Source organism: Zonotrichia albicollis, chromosome 4 (genome assembly GCF_047830755.1).
Source record: "Zonotrichia albicollis isolate bZonAlb1 chromosome 4, bZonAlb1.hap1, whole genome shotgun sequence".
NCBI classification, from domain to species: Eukaryota; Metazoa; Chordata; class Aves; order Passeriformes; family Passerellidae; genus Zonotrichia; species Zonotrichia albicollis.
The window spans coordinates 8,592,386-8,608,608 of record NC_133822.1 but is presented as its reverse complement, the minus strand read 5'-3'; the positions used below and the strand labels follow the sequence as shown (position 1 = coordinate 8,608,608).

General features: G+C 41.8%; 1 protein-coding gene across 4 annotated transcripts in view; it reads left to right on the top strand.

Moving 5' to 3' along the window:
• Positions 1 to 16,223, top strand: part of GRM3 (glutamate metabotropic receptor 3) — a 104,312-nt gene that overhangs the window by 52,747 nt on the left and 35,342 nt on the right. For all 4 annotated transcript variants that reach the window (XM_005489290.4, XM_005489291.4, XM_014268632.3 and 1 more), the window contains one exon: positions 5,702 to 6,305. In XM_005489290.4, coding sequence (XP_005489347.1) covers positions 5,808 to 6,305 — 498 coding nt within the window. In that variant the 5' untranslated portion in view covers positions 5,702 to 5,807. The remainder of the gene's footprint in view (positions 1 to 5,701; positions 6,306 to 16,223) is intronic.

Genomic DNA, 16,223 nt, shown 5'->3' with positions numbered 1-16,223 from the left:
TGTACAGGTTTTCAAGATTAAATGAAATTCACAAAAGTACCTAATTGGAAATCCATTTTTGTCATATTTCACAAGGCAAGAAAAAAAAATCTAAGATGTAACAGCCAACAATTGAAATTTAAAGCACTTTTATTAATTTTCAGCAAATTTATATGTCAGTACCTGATTAAGATTTCATGAAGGAGATTCTCAATTTCCATAGAAGAAATTTACTTGTTTTCTCCACCTCACCACATGTTCTGCAACTTTTCCGTGGTTTGTTTGTTTCTTTGTTTTCTTTTATGTCCTGATTGAAGCTACCAGATTTCAGCCAGCCAGAATCAGGGTGTGAGCAATTTGTGTGCTTGGCACAGGTCTGTCACTGTAAGCTTTGGGTCACTTTACAAACATTTCTCTTCCAGAGGTGACAACATCTCTAATTATAATTGGCAAGGAGACCCAAGCTTGTCTGTCACTTTTTTCTGATTAAATAAGACATTATGTTTCAGGGCAGTTCTCATCAGGTATTGAGGTCAAGCTCTGCCAGGGCACATATAAATGTGATAAATGTGTTGGATGATCTGTGCTACTGTGTAAGTTATCCATGATCTCTGAAAGAAATCTTGGCATTCAGCTTCTTGTGTCACTCTTGAAAGACACACTGGAATTTTGAGCTGAATTTGAAGTGTTTTAAAAACTTGCCTCCCTAAGATAAAATTTGTAGGGCGCAGCAAAGGCTCAGGGAAATATACTTCTCTGATGGGTGACCTTGGAGAAAGATCTATTGATGAAACTATTAGCTTCAATATTTGTAAAATGCCATGAGAGCACAGGTGTGGTGGGAACCTCCTTTGTGACCTTACACTGGGCATGGTTCTCCTCCAAAGAAAGTTTACAAAGGACAGCAGGTGATACCGAGGTGGCATATGGCTCCAGGCCCCACAATAACACATTATAGCTCTGAATAATGCAGTATAAATCCTCAACTGCCAAGGGGGAGCCACCCACAAAAAAGCTAAACATAATCTTCTCCAGCACCCACGTCAGCTCCTGTTGCATCCTTTGTCAGGAAGCTGCATAAACAGATGAGCCCTGCAAAACACAGTGAGGGGGAGCAAACGTGGGGAAATTTAGGATAGAGCACATGGTAGGGAGGAGAGGAAACCTCTCCAGAGTTTTAGCCCTGTCATGTATATTGCCTGTGACCGTGTTCACAGGGGTCTCAGGTTGAGGGAAGAGATGAGGATCTGACTCCATGTTTCAGAAGGCTTGATTTATTATTTTATGATATATATTACTCTAAAACTATACTAAAAGAATAGAAGAAAGTATTTCCTCAGAAAGCTAGCTAAGAATAGAAAAAGAAGGAATGATAACAAAGGTTTGTGGCTCGGACTCTCTGTCTGAGCCAGCTGGGCTGTGACTGGCCATTAATTAGAAACCAACACAGGCCAATCAAATATCCACCTGTTGCATTCCACAGCAGCAGATAATCAATATTTACATTTTGTTCCTGAGGCCTCTCAGCTTCTCAGGAGGAAAAATCCTAAGGAAAGGATTTTTCATAAAAGATGTCTGTGACAATTGCCCTATTCATTAGTTAATGGTGTCGAAAAATAGCTAGGCAATCTGAAGTGCCTCAGCTCTGTAAGGCTTCCCATTCCATCTTTATAAATGGCAGATTGGAAAATGCATGGCTGCTGGGTGCTGGATTGCCAGTACCAGGCACTGCTGCTGGTATGATGGAAGGCAGGGACAAAATTGCCACTGATGTATGAGCAATAATGTTTGATTTATAAGTCATCTGGCTAAATGAAAAATTCAACTGCAATTCTCTTTGAAGTTTGACACCTACAAGACAAATAGGCTGAAAATGCTTAGTCTGATAAGAATTCATCTCTGAACCAACAGTACAGGTGGACCTGCTCTGTGAGCTGCACACAGAAGGCCTGCAGAGGACCAGAGCTGACATGTGAATATAGCCCTGGCAGGCAGATTTAGTTTTGAAAATGATATCAATAGGATACTGAACACAGAAATCCCAGACCCCAAACTTCTTTCTCATTTTAGTTGCTTTCACAGAAAGAAGAACATGCCCATTCTTAGTAAATAAGCAAATTTACACCAAGAAATAGTAAATTTTTGCAATCAAATTTTCACACACAGAGAAATAATCCACCAAAGCTGATGATTCAGACCTAGAGGCAAGTGGATTTCCAGTGAGAGCAGCACAGCTGCTATTGTACACAAGTGAGTTGCTTTCAGTAAGGGATGTGCTGAGTGTCCCCCAAGGGCAGATGCAGCTTCCCCCTGTGGCTTCTTGTGGTGCAAAGAGAAGGGGCTCTGGAGTGCCAAATGAGGATGTTTCACTAGCTGAGTGCTTCTGGCTAGAGTTCAGATAGAGCAATGCTGCAGAAATCCTCTGATGCAGATATGGAAACTTTTCTCCTTCAGCCTGTTTATTTTCCATGTTGATGTTTACGTTGCTTCTACACCCAGACTCTACTTCTATTTCCACCAGAGATCCAAAGGCTATAGGGCAGGAATGCAATACTAACAGAATACCTAGAACAACACAACTCTGCCTGCAGCTGACATTAAGACCTTAAATATAAACAAAAAAAAAATAATTTCCACTTGATCAGCAAGCATTTCTTTTTGAAATATGCTTTTAGTAGAAGACAGCTCTGCCAAAGCCAATAGGAGTGGTCAGTATAGTGAAATCACTTCAGAAAGGATATGATCAGTGGTATCTTCACCATGTTTAAGAGGAGGAATATGGGCTGTATCAGCCTGGAATAGGTATGAAATGTTTGTATATGCAGTCCTGAGTTACACAAGCTGCAGAGAAAGCATGTGGGAGGTGCACAGCAGAGAGAACAGAAAAGGAACTGAGCTGCAAGCCCATCTCTGTGATCTGCTTTAAAATAGTCTCCATGCCACCAAGATGTCTGTTCAGAGTCTCCACAGTGACCACCCAAATCTGCCTCACAGCTTCCTCCAGGAATCCCACCCATGAGAAGCCCTGCAGGCACCCATCCCTCTCAACCCAAAGGGGAAACCTCCCCAGACAAATCAGCCTTTGCATGACCACTTTCAGTCTGAACCTCTACTCAGCATCCTTGGTGCCCAGCAGGACACTCAATGCCGCTACATGGACAGCAGTGCTGCCAAGTCCGATGAAGGAGAGAAGCACATTTTATACCACAAGCTGTGTTTTTGTTTAATGTCTCCCATTTATAAAGAGAGGATTTGAACACATAAAATACAATGTTTTTCCTGGAAAACAGGTCTCTGCATCCATGGGGTCACCCTGTAGTCTCGAAGCCCCATGACAAGCTCAGAACTCCGCAGGCCCTGGGGAGGGTAAGACAATCAGTGCAGGTGGGTGGCCCCCACCCATGGACACCCCTTACCAAGCTGTGTATCCCCAGACAGAGCAGGACTCTGGGCATCAGTCACCTGTGTTCTCCAACCTAAATGGGGCTCCCACCTCCTCCTTTCACGTGCCTGGACACCTTCAGACCTTGCCAACATGAAGTGGCAAGGAAGAATCAGAGAAATGGTCATTCCCAATCCTCACCTAGTCAGATAGCCCTTGGGTTCTGCAGGGACTGATCCCATCACTGATCCCTGTTTCCCTCAGCAGTACCATTGTAACAAGCATAAATGACAGAACACAGAAATCCTTTGCATTCTTTGCTGAGGAAATCAGTTGTCCAAGTGCAATGTTGAAATAATTTTCAGTACCTTTCTATCCTTTCTTGCTGATATATCAGAGACTCACACATTTCTGAGACATGGAGGAGATGCAAGATGAAAGGTGATTACATTTATAGAAATCAGCACTTTTGAAGGACTCAAGGGAACGAAAGCATCCTCCCTGCTGTAGGTCTAGGTCTGTCCCAGGGTAGTTTCAGAAAACCTTCTAGAGGGCCCCATTTTAAAACCTTTTCTTGGGGAAATTCAGTTGTTCCTGGTTGTGTTGAAGAGCTGTTGAAAGCAGATTGGTTTAATATGACCTTATAAAAGACTCACATAAAGGCCAGAGGAAGCAATAGGAGACATGGGAGGTTTATTGCTAAGGTATCAGAGGAGCACTGAGAAAGATCAAAGTTTGATTCTTGGCTGTGCTGATGACTTTAGGTAAATCACTCAAGAACAGCCTCGGAAGAACTTGGTTAGGAAGTTTTTCAGACTCAGTGACTCAGTGGGAACCTGGGGGTTCAGGGCACAGTTGACCTTTCCAAATTTTGATAGTGACTGTGAGTGTCAAGCAAATCAAAATCTGCATTTAGAATCTTCCGAGAATCTCAATTCATCTCTCTGTGTCTCTTTCTCCCAAGTGTGAAACAGGGAAAACAAATATTTTTCCACTGTTATAAAGCTGTATGTATGAATGTTTGCTGAGATACAGTGGCAACAGAAGCCACAGAGGTAAATAAAATTGATATTGCATTAAAAAAAATCCCAAATCCTGTTTTTACCTAAACAGTGGATTAGCTGTGAAAACAATGGAACTGAATTATTAACCACACAACCATTTATGTGACAAATGTCACATTTTTGTCTGATAATGATTTCCAATGGGGTAGTATCACCATTTTATATGCCCTCTATACTATTCAATAATGTTTGGTAAATTAGAGTACTAAGTCTGATACAGAAAGTACTGCTGAACACAGTCAACATCATTTCTTCTGTTAAAAATTACCAGAAAATATATTTTCTGGACCTGTTTAATAATCCTCATGTGATAAACAAACTAACTTACTTAAAGATCATTTAGGGATGAGGAAGCCTTTTTTCCATTGCCATTTCTGAATGGAAAATTCTGCTGAGACAGTCTGCAGCTCAGACTGTTCAGATAGCAGAGGGAGACCTTTAACAGTGCATCTGACCCATTACTGATTTATGAGAGAACAATGTTGGAACAAATATGAACAAAAAACTATCCTTTCACTCCATTTGGTACAACAATGTTGAAATTGTCCTAGGATAAACAACTGCCTTGCAATAAGCATGCTCATTCATTATTCAGTGTTAAATCTTAATTGTTGCTGATTTCAATTTCTTTGTGCTAAGTGTTTCTAAATTATAGATAACCCTGCAACTCTAATAGTATATACTCTGTTAAGAAAAAGGTAAGTACAGAAATAAATTATTAAAGTGTTCTGCTTAACTCTTGCCACACAATTCATCTCAGGATTGGGAGTTCAAGGCAGCCGCTTTGATAAATTTGAAGAGGTATTGACAAGGAATCCATGGACAGGTCAGGCATCTGTGCTGCATAAACAGATTTTGCATGTGCACATTTATTTACAAAATTGTTACATTGCGATCTTCACTCTCAGGTTTGATTTTTGTCCTTTTCAGGTCATTGGCAAACTGTCCTGACCTTAGTGAGAGTAAAATCATATCCTAAGCACACACATCACTGCTGTGTTCTCCCTTTGATCTGAGCCCTGAGCTGCGATTAACATTAAAGAGAGAAAGTCCAGCCTCAAGCATTTTCCTGCCCTGAGCAAGCATCAAACATGAGGCACCTTCTTGTCATGTCTCTCATTCTCCTCTTTCATGTCTCTCTTACTTATTTATGTATTTACCTTAATTTGCTTGGAAGAGTTTTGTTTGCCTCAGGGAGGGATGGTTGTGTGATTAAGGCATCTCACATCCCTGTGTCTCCTTTTGCCTTTTCTAATTCTTTCCATCTCTTCTTTAGAGGTCCAGTGGAAAGACCTGTTGGCTTGTTCTTCACTGGCTTGTGGGACAGCACTTCATATCTGGCAATGGATCAGAAGGACTGAAGAGTGTTTTTGCTCCCACCAATGTTTCTTAGAGCTGCTAAAACAGGACCAATGAAGATGTTCACCAGACTCCAAGTCCTTGCGCTAGCTTTATTTTCCAAAGGAGTTTTCCTTTCCCTAAGTGACCACAGCTTTGTCAGAAAGGAAATTAAGATAGAAGGAGACCTGGTTTTGGGAGGCTTATTCCCAATCAAAGAAAAAGGCACTGGGATAGAAGAATGTGGGAGAATCAATGAAGACCGAGGCATCCAGCGCTTGGAGGCCATGCTGTTTGCAATTGATGAAATCAACAAAGACAATTACTTGCTGCCAGGAATTAAACTTGGAGTTCACATCTTGGACACGTGTTCCAGGGATACATATGCCTTAGAACAGTCTTTGGAGTTTGTCAGGGCATCTTTGACTAAAGTGGATGAAACTGAGTACATGTGCCCTGATGGCTCCTATGCCATCCAGGAGAATTTGCCACTGCTCATTGCAGGAGTCATCGGTGGTTCCTACAGCAGCGTCTCCATACAGGTGAGTCACAGCAGCCCCACCAGGTGTTTATCTGCAATTCCAGTGAGAGAACCACTGCTTGTATAAGTTTGCCAATAAAGCAAGTCATAGCTTGTTCACTTTACCCTAGGGGTCAAGCTAGCTTATGATTTTTACTGAATTTATGTTAGTTCGATTCACTCTTTAAAATACTTACTGTACTTCAAACCTCCAGAAGCTGTCCACTTCTTCTGAAGTGTATCCTGCACTTCTTATGGTGTATCCTGAAGGCATCTGAAGTTTCCAAAAGTCTTAGTATTTATTTTGAACTTTGCATTTCATGACACATTTTACAGCTTAAAATGCAGATATATGTTCACATCAATCATAAATGATACCACCTTCGTGTCTGAATACATGTGTTCCTGCCATGCTGCATGTTCATAACATTTGTCATTGTAACAACAGATATTTAAAATTTAAAAATAAATCCTTGTTCTACTTCTTGTCACTACTGGGGTTTCCCAAAGCTCAGTACTGGGGCCAGACCTGTTTAATATCTTTATCAATGACCTGGTTGAGGAGATCAAGTGTCCCCTCAGTCAGTTTGCAGGTGACACTCAGCTGAGCAGGAGAGCTGATCTGGAGAGTAGGAACACTCTGCAGACTGAATCAATGGACTGAGGTCAGTGGTATGAGGTTCAACAAGGCCAAGTACAGGTCCTGCACTTGGGTCACAACAACCCCCTGCAGGACAACAGGCTGGGGGAAGAGTGGCTGGGGACTATCCCAGCAGGAAAGGACCTGGGGTTGCTGGCTGACAGCGGCTGAACATGAGCCAGGTGTGCCCAGGTGGCCAAGAAACTTCTGTAATCCTGCCTTGCATCAACAATGGTGTGTCCAGCAGGACCAGGACAGGGACCTCTGTTCTGGGGATTGGTGAGGCCACACCTCGCATCCTGTGCCCAGTTCTGGGCCACTCATTCCAACACTGAGGTGCTGGAGCACGTCCAGAGAAAGGCAATAGAGATGGTGAAGGGTCTACAGAGAAAGATGGTGAAGAGTCGCCTCCTGAAGGAGCTGGGAGTGTTTAGCCTGGACAAGAGGAGGCTCAGAGGGGACCTTATAGCTACAAACACATGAAAGGAAGTTAGCCAGATGAGGGGTGCCCTCTTCTCCCCAGCAACCCATGACAGGTTGAGAGAAAATGGCTTCAAGCTGTGCTAAGTGAGGTTTAGGTTGGACATCTGGAAGAATTTCTTCACAGAAAGGGTTGTTAAGCATTGGAACAGATCCCCAGGGAGGGAGGTGGTGGAGACATCATCCCTGGACATTTTAAGGAAATTACTGAATGTGGCACTCTGTGCCAAGGTCTGACTGACATGGTAGTAATCAGTCAAAGGTTGGACTCTGTGATCTTGGAGATATTTTCCAACCTAAAGGATTCTGTGATATTTTGGCCACGTTATTTTGGGTCAAATAAAACAAGCCAGTTCACACAACTCATAATCACAAGTGGGTGCTGTCTGAAGCCCAGACTGGTGCAGACTAAGACCCTGCATCTGGTATTTCTTCATGGTCAGCTGCAGGTTTCCAAAGGGATCAAGACGTGACAGTGCAGGATGTTTTCCAGACTCAGTGTGGGACATTTTTCCAGACTGAGCACAAGCCTTAATGGCTGCACCAGTGTCAACAGCAATAAGAGTTCTTGTGTACTGCAGACTATCCCAGCAGTGACAGAAAGCCCACAGAACCTCATTTGCCTGCTTCATAAATAGGGCAAGAGTTCATCCAATGTTCATTTCAATCAGAATTACTCTGGGGAGCTGGTTGCTGCTCTTGTGAAGGCATAAAATCCCATCAGTTGGGAGCATGGTCAGATCCCATAGGATATGCATGAGCACAGAAGAATTTAAAGAAATTGTGTTTTATTTCTTTTTGTATTCCAGTGTGTAACCCATCTTTGTATTCATAGTAGGGAATATAAGGGCAAATCCTTACCCATACTGCAGGAGAACAGTTTCTGCAGGGCAGAACCTCAGCCATCTCTTGTAGTAGAAGTGGTTTTGTCCTCTGTGGACCAGCTAGCAGAGCAGGAATGTATCCTTCACCAGTTATGTGGGTCTGATCACTTGGCGCACAAAGAACAAGTAAGTTTCAGGCTGAAAAAGAGACATCTGAAGGGGGGAAATGTTAGCTACAGAACCTTGGGCAGCACAAACTGTTAAGGAAATAATCTTTCATTGTCTCTTCCAGTCACACAAAGTGTACATCAAATGAAACCAGCAAATGGTAGGTTGTTGTGGATGCTAAAAGCTGAATGAGTTCCAGAAGTGACAAGAAACAAAAAGAAGAAATTCTATTAGATACTTCCTATGGTTCAGCAGCTCCCAGAGCTACAACTTTCTGAAGGCTGGCAAAATATTTTGAAGCATCATATGACTGCCCTATCCCACTGGTGGAGATTTTTTGCTGTACCTTTGGTTTGTGGTCAGTGTGTTCCTCAGTCCACCCCAAGTTCAAGTGTGTCCAAAGGACATGAAGATATAAGGTAGCCTAAAAGACATATCTATAAAAGTAGTTACAGCAGAGGAGGTGGTGCCGGTATTTCATTCCCTCCCAGAAACCCAGAGGGAGTCAGATCACATTTCTAAATACTCTGTGGCCTCTTGCACAACATCTGTCAGCCAGTCCCTTTGAAGCCCGTTTCTGGTGATCACTGATCTAAGACTAAATCCATATCTGAGGCAGTAGATTGGATGCAGCACACATCAAATATACATTATTTATATATGTATATAAATGTGTGTATATATAGATGCTTCATATTCCAAAATCTTATTTTTGGAGCAGCTGTCCAATGGGAATTGGAAGTTTCGATTAGAGATTTTCTCAATCAGTACATGTAAAAAATGGTAATATAGGTCTATGAAATCTGTAGGTCATCCAATTTTCAAAACCTAAGGAGTATGATGGAACAATACTTACAGTTAATATTACTTTATGATCTTCCCTAGACTTGTCAATAGTTTTTCAAATGTGAGATCTTTCTTAACATAGTTCTTCAGAAAAACAAATAGTTTCACGAATCATTCATCTTGTCATCAAGCATCTTCATTTTTTTTCTTCTAGAAAAAAATATTCAATTGTTTATTTTCTCTTTACATGGATTGTGTTGGCCTTCCTTCAGTCTCTCTTTTCTAGCCTTCCTCTAGATTTCACACCACCTAAAAAAGATGTAATTAAGCCTAGAAAATACATAATTAAGCCATTGACTCCTGTTGCCCATCCTGCTAAGATAGTCAGTCACAAGTTCTCTTTCAAAAGAAAATCCCTGTCAAGAATAATAGACATTGCAGACTTAAGCCTGAAATTGTAAGGACTTTCAAGCATTAAAGGCAAGAATTTTGGTGACATACCAATTTCAGAGCCAGTCACCTGGACCGAGTAGCTCCAATAACAACTGGAATCACACCCACTGCTGAAAGCCAAAATATTTCACCAGGGGTGTGTGTGCAAGGCTCAGCACCCCCTTTCCCTGAGTTTTCAAGCAGCATCCAGGATGCTGGATGCTTCCAGAGGTAGCCCTGGCAAGCATTTTTCTTTTGCTGAGAGCTGTAACCACCATAAAGTCCACAGTGCAGTTTCTTAGCCTTAAAATAAAACATGCTGAGTTCTTCAGACAAAAATTATTTCTGGCTTTTTTCTCCCCGTCGTGTGAATTTGTCCTTATATTCCAATATCTTTTCTTCCCCTCTCTTTGCCCTCCCTCTCCTGCTTTTTCCTGGACAGCTGTCTGCCAAATCACTTCATGATGCTCCTGCTGTCAGATTTGTACTTCTTTCATTACCCTTCCACTAAGGAATAAAAGATTTTGCTGGTAAATCAGCAATGAACACCTTCCCCACTGAGTCAGTATGTGTGATAGGCACTTTTTGCAGAGACTAAAAACAACAAGAGAATGCAGAATGCTTAATTATTTTCTGGTCAGACTAAGCTATTATCGTTAATGATGATCTGGATAATTAGTTTTTAGATGTTGTGTTTAAATTAGCAGTGAGCCTAAGCTGCACAGCATTTGATTCTTCAAAACTCAAGCCAGGATTCTTAGTCAATGGAAAAGCTCATGTTTAAAAAAAATTTTAAAAGCTGTTTTCATGAAATAAAATACTGACTTGAGTTGAATCTAGCATCAGGAAGTGAAGAATTCCAAATCTGGAGAGTTTTTTTTGGGCTTGTGTTTTTTCATCTGAGCCAGGTTATCCACTCTTTCTTAGTTTACAACAGAAATTTCAAACATATTTTCCTTGGAGAGATTGACACAGTAAAGATAATAAGAAACAGAGGCAGTCTTCATTTGCAGAGGAGCACCTGCATAGCCAATCCCAATTCCATATTTGAGATACTTAGGTCTGCTCTTTTCAGGAATATGCATGTGGGAGCAGGAACACCTTTATTCAAGTGCTGGGTTTGTTCTTCCCTGTTTCTGAAAACTGGATTTTTCTTCTGAAAATGAGGACTAGGGTCCATTCCCTGCAGTCAGCTCTTAAAAAAATTAAATCATTCCTTTAGGTGGGCTGGATTTTTAATGTCTATGTATATTATATTGACATGGATGTAAAGATTGTTGACTGGCTGTCACCTGGCTGTCAACACACAATACCTCCAGATCACAACCACAAAAGTTATTTCCAATTTAGAGCCTCATCCAGAAAAAATGGCAGAACAGAAACCAGTGCCCTGCTGTCTTCTCTTCAGTTCCTTGCTGTGTCTCAAGTAAACTGTAACAAAACCACTGCAGCAGGTTTAACGGTGCATTACTGCTATCACAAAAGCTAAAGCCACTCCTGAGTGACCATCTGGCATGAAATTCAAAATATGTACTCATTTACTGGCAATCTTTTCCTGGCTGTCATTTCTCCTTAGCCACAAAAGTCTGCCAAGGGCTCATGGAGCCTGAAAGCTAATCACCTCCATTTCCTTCCTCCAAGAATAAACCATCTTTCAACCAGTCTTAACAATAGCTGCTGACTTCCATCACCACTGAAAATAGTGTAAAATCCTTAATTGAACCAAAAAATAAACAAAACGTAGCACATAGGGCTCTGTCCGTCTGTGCATGGACCCCACAGGGATGTGGGCAGGAGACATGGGCAGGGGGTGTCAGAGGTTTGCCAAGCCACACAACCCATTTGTGCTGTGCACTGACAGCCTCTGGTGATTTTGTGCTTGTGAAAGCAAACCAGATCCTTATTAAAAAATCCATTCTGTGAACTGGACTACCTACCACCAGAATTCAAGTCATGCCAGCTTCCATGTGTCTCCTTTAAACTCTCTCCTCTTTTATCTCTGTTCTTCCCCTCTTTCCACCACCTCTCAGCCAGACCCTTGCTGTTTGTTCCTCTCTTTGTTTCTATTCCACATTCAGAACCTGATCAGCCACTGGGCTGAGATTTTCAAATGCCCAAAGAACACTGAGAATTTCATTCCTAGAGATTTCAAAGGAATGTGTGTACCTCCCTCTGGCTTCTGTGAAAATGCCACTGTAACTGATTACTTTGTAGTCATTTTGATTTGGTTTTGGGCTATAATTTTTATTTCCTAAATGTGTGCATTTTGTCCTTTTGCTAAGGGGAAATTGTAAGACTTTACAGGGGTAGATAAGTAACCACTGAGATCACAGGTAAGAAGGAAGGAGCTCTACAATACAATGAGAGAATCATGGAATTGTTGAGGTTGGAAAACACCTCTAAGATCATTGACTGGGACCTTTAACCCAGCACTGCCAAGCCCACAATTAAACCACATTCCCAAGTGCCACATCTACGTTTTGTGAATACTTCCAGAGCTGGTGAATCCATCACATCTCTGGGCAGCCTGTTCCAATGCCTGACCACCAAGTCAGTGAAGAAATTTTTCTTAGAATCCAATCTAAACCTCCCCTTGCTCAACTTGACACCCTTTCCCTTTGTCCTATCACTTGTTAGGGGAGAGGAGACCAACCCTCACCTGCTGCAATCTCCCTTCAGGGAGTTATAGAGAGCAATAAACTGTTCCAAGTGGGAAAGGATGTCACTACAAGAGAAAGTGACCAAAAATAAGAATTAGCTAGGGTCACCTAGATATCACCTATACTTATTCTACCCCTTCTGACTAGGCCTTACTCTACACTCATTCTACCCATTCTAACTAGGATTTATTCATCAGTTAACGAGTCTCAAATTAGCATATTTATCACTGATAGCTCTTTTAACTCCAGAAGCAATTCCATGTTCCTTTAGAACCAACAGCCCCAGTTTTAGTACCTTTTCTGATCCTGTGTAAATGGGACACGAGTCACAGGCAGGTTTGTGAGGTCTCAGAGAAGAGTTGCACTCTCAGGCAAAGCAAGATCTTCTGCACAAGTCTCTTTTCAGGGTGCAGGTTTGGTGCTCAGCTTACCTCACTGCAACAGTAATGCTGTGTGGAGGCAGAGTGCATATGTGACAGCTCACTGTGCCTTCCCCTGCAGAAAAAAAGATTTCCAAACAATTCCTTCAAAGCACAACATTTCTCTGCATGGCCTCCATGGTTTGCTTTTTATTGCACAGGACAGACACAAACATGAAAAGAAATTCTCAAGTCCTGTGCAGAAATCCTAGCTGTTATTCTGACAGTATTCCTTATTTCTGATGTTCATTTTACAGATGAAGTTATTTCACAGTTCAAACACTGCTTCTCTCTGTGTGGCAGCTACTGAGTCCACTGCAAACATTTAGCTATATTTTTCCCAGCTTCATTGCTTCTCATTTTCAGGAGAAGAGCAAGACTAAAAATAATGTTTCCTTCACCCCTCTTCCCACTAACAAAAAATTCCAGACATTTTTTATTTGTTTGATAGTGAATTATCTTTTCCTCAGTTATCTTTTGGAAGCAATTTTGTTAAGGAACAATACCTACAAAGCAGGAAGCATGTGTCTTAATACCAAAGAGTGTTGGTAAAACTGATGGAAAATCACTTCAGTCCTGCAATGCACCATAAGATTCCACAGGAGAAAAAGCCGGGCTGGGATTCCTAAATAACCTCACTGCATCTGGTTGAGTTCCTTACAAGTGACCTTTGGTGATTTAAAGAACTGGGATGTTGGCATTCTCAGTGACTTTCTGGGGTCAGTGCTTGCAGTTCTGCTGAAGCCAAATTGGTGCTTTTTGCTGCAGGTCATGACACAGCCCCTGTGCAGCCACTGCCTTCATTAGTGCTTATTATGATATCCCAGAGATGGCACTCTTAATTTAAAAATGGGCTAAGGAGAGGTGATCCTCCAGGCTGATGAAGGTTTTCCAGTTCTGAAAGCAGTGAGGCTCTTAGGGTTCTCATTTCCCTTTGAAAACAAATTAGCTTGGAGTAAATCTTTTCTTGGGTCCAAGGTGAGCAGCTGCATCTGCATCACTGAACTCTCCTCCTCCCAAAAACTCCCAAGTTATGTGAGTATGCCAGAAGTGTCCAAATGAGTCACTCTGGGTCACACTGTCCCCAGGTAGGAGCCTACTAAATCCCAAGAGAAGATGGAAAATTGTGGTGGAGCCCAGCTTTTCAGTATTGCTCACGTTTATTGCCAGAGATGCAGTCTGGCAGCTCACAGCCTGCTGGGCTGTATCTGCAGAACATGGCCAGTAAGTACATAGATGGAAATAAATATTTCTGTTTATTCTATTCTCATTGGACCATTTCTAGAATATTACCTCTAACTTTGGGTCCCTTGGTAAAAGGATGACTCAAAAAATACAAACATAATAATGGAGAGGAGAATCAGGAGCACAAACTCTACAGAAAGAAATTGAGGGAACTGCATGTGTTTAGCCTGGAGAAGGTTTGGTGGGAAACTAATATCAGCTTTTCAGTGTGTACAGGAACACAAAGTAAATGTCTTTATCAACATGATGCAGGACCAGAGGATAGAAGAAAATACTTATAAACTGAAAAAGGGGAGATTTTAACCTGACAAAAATGTGCATTCCAGGAGTTGGGACCATGGGGAGACTGCACAGGCCAGTGGTGGCTGTTGGCTAGAGGTACCTCATTTAGTCTCTACCTTAGGTTTATGCCTGCCACCTACCACACACCCACATCCCAGCCCATTCAGAACCAGTGTTTCTTTCCTGCCCTTCTATAATAGCTCTTTCTGCCAAACTTTTGATATATTTTTATATTTAAGAAACAAAAAAATTAAATCAGGAAAAAAACCCCTGTATTATATATTGCTCCGAATGTTTTAGAGGCAGTTTGACTTCCAGCTGCCCAAATAATAACAAAAAGGCAACAAGGTAGATTACCATCATTTAGGAACTGGATAAAACACACACTAGCTGCAGCCCATGTTTTTTCAAGACAAGAGCTCAAGCCCTGTGTTATAGCAATGAAATTAGGAAAAACCCTGGGACATGGCTTTGCCATGGGCTTGCTGTGGGAATCTGGACTTGCAACTTATTCCCAGAAACAGAAAGAATTTCTCAGGAGATCAAAGGCAACAAAAGAATCCTCATTAGGACAGATTGCAGCTCAGAGAGACAGAAATTTGCCCAGTTTCTCAGTAGAGAAAAAACTCCTTTACCTTAATGTTATTCTGCTCCACAGCCTAATTTATTGCCTGTTCAGAGTAGCTCTTCGCTGTCTCAAAGGAGCTGTGTGAAATTAGATTCATTAAGCCACATTAAGTGCCATGAGACTCTCTCATGGTTAAATTTCAGAAGGGCAAAGAGCACTGTCATCCAACAAGGGGCCTCCTCTGTCCAACAAATGTGCAATACACACTTGTGAATTGTGGTAAAAACACTCTACTTGTTCTATCTAACACATTTGAGATTTATCTTTCCTTCTTTTCTCCAAAATATTTCCTGTGTCTTCCAGTCCCATACACATTCAAAAAAAATCCATGTAATAATCTCAGGGCCATTAAAAATTGAAATTTTTAACAAAAACATCAGAATAAATTCTACTGACACCAAAAATAAAAATCATATAAAGGATAAAGAAAATGTTCTGTGAGATTCAATAAATCATAAGATAGATCAAGGTTACTGACACATAGAGGTGTTGCTTATCGTCTCCATTTACCAGCAGGATTCTTGAATGGCCACAAATACGACCAAACACAGGTTCATGTGTTTGATAGCTGAATCTAATTCATGGCTCCTTGCAGGTGGTTGTTATGAAGCCATTTTCAGTGTTTTAAACAAATTGGCAATATCTCACAAGCATTTATCCTGTCCCTGCAGCTCAGAGAAGCAGAAGTGACAGATGCAGAGAGGGAGCGGGACGCTGGTTTCCCCTGGCACTGCCACAGCCACTCCATTTGCAGGATTTGCTGGTGCCAGTGTGTCCCTGTGGCTGGCACTGGACTTATTGCCATGCTCAACAAATCACCCACCAAATCACCATCCCAGCAGCTGAGTGAGAGCCAGGTTTGTCTGGGGAGTGGCCCCTGCCCACAGGATGGTGGCTGCACTAATAAACCCAGCAGCACAAGAGCAATAAAGGTTTCCCATCCCTCTGAATGCAGACTCCATCCACATCCTTTACTCACAGCAAGCTCTGCTAAGTGACTGGTTTAGTTTGCAGATGCAGAACATCCAGATTTATCTTCAAAGGTGTCTGCAAAACCCACCAGTTTTGACAGTGAAAAAATCTGGCTACTACTGCTTCTTAAGTGCCAACATATGGATTTCAGGCACTAATTGCATGCACCAAGGCTTGATTAAATTGCTCCCTGGAGCTTTGCCAGAATAAATTATTTCACTTAGCAAAAGCTGGATCTGCACTGCAATTTTGAAGCTGTTCCACACATGCCAAGGCAGCATGGAGCTACACTGTAGGTGTGCCTCAGGTGGTTCAATCTCAGTGCACTAGCTCTGGTTTACATCCCACTGTCCTCTGCTACCCTGAGCAGACACAGTCTTAGATATCAGCCCCTCTGCAGAACC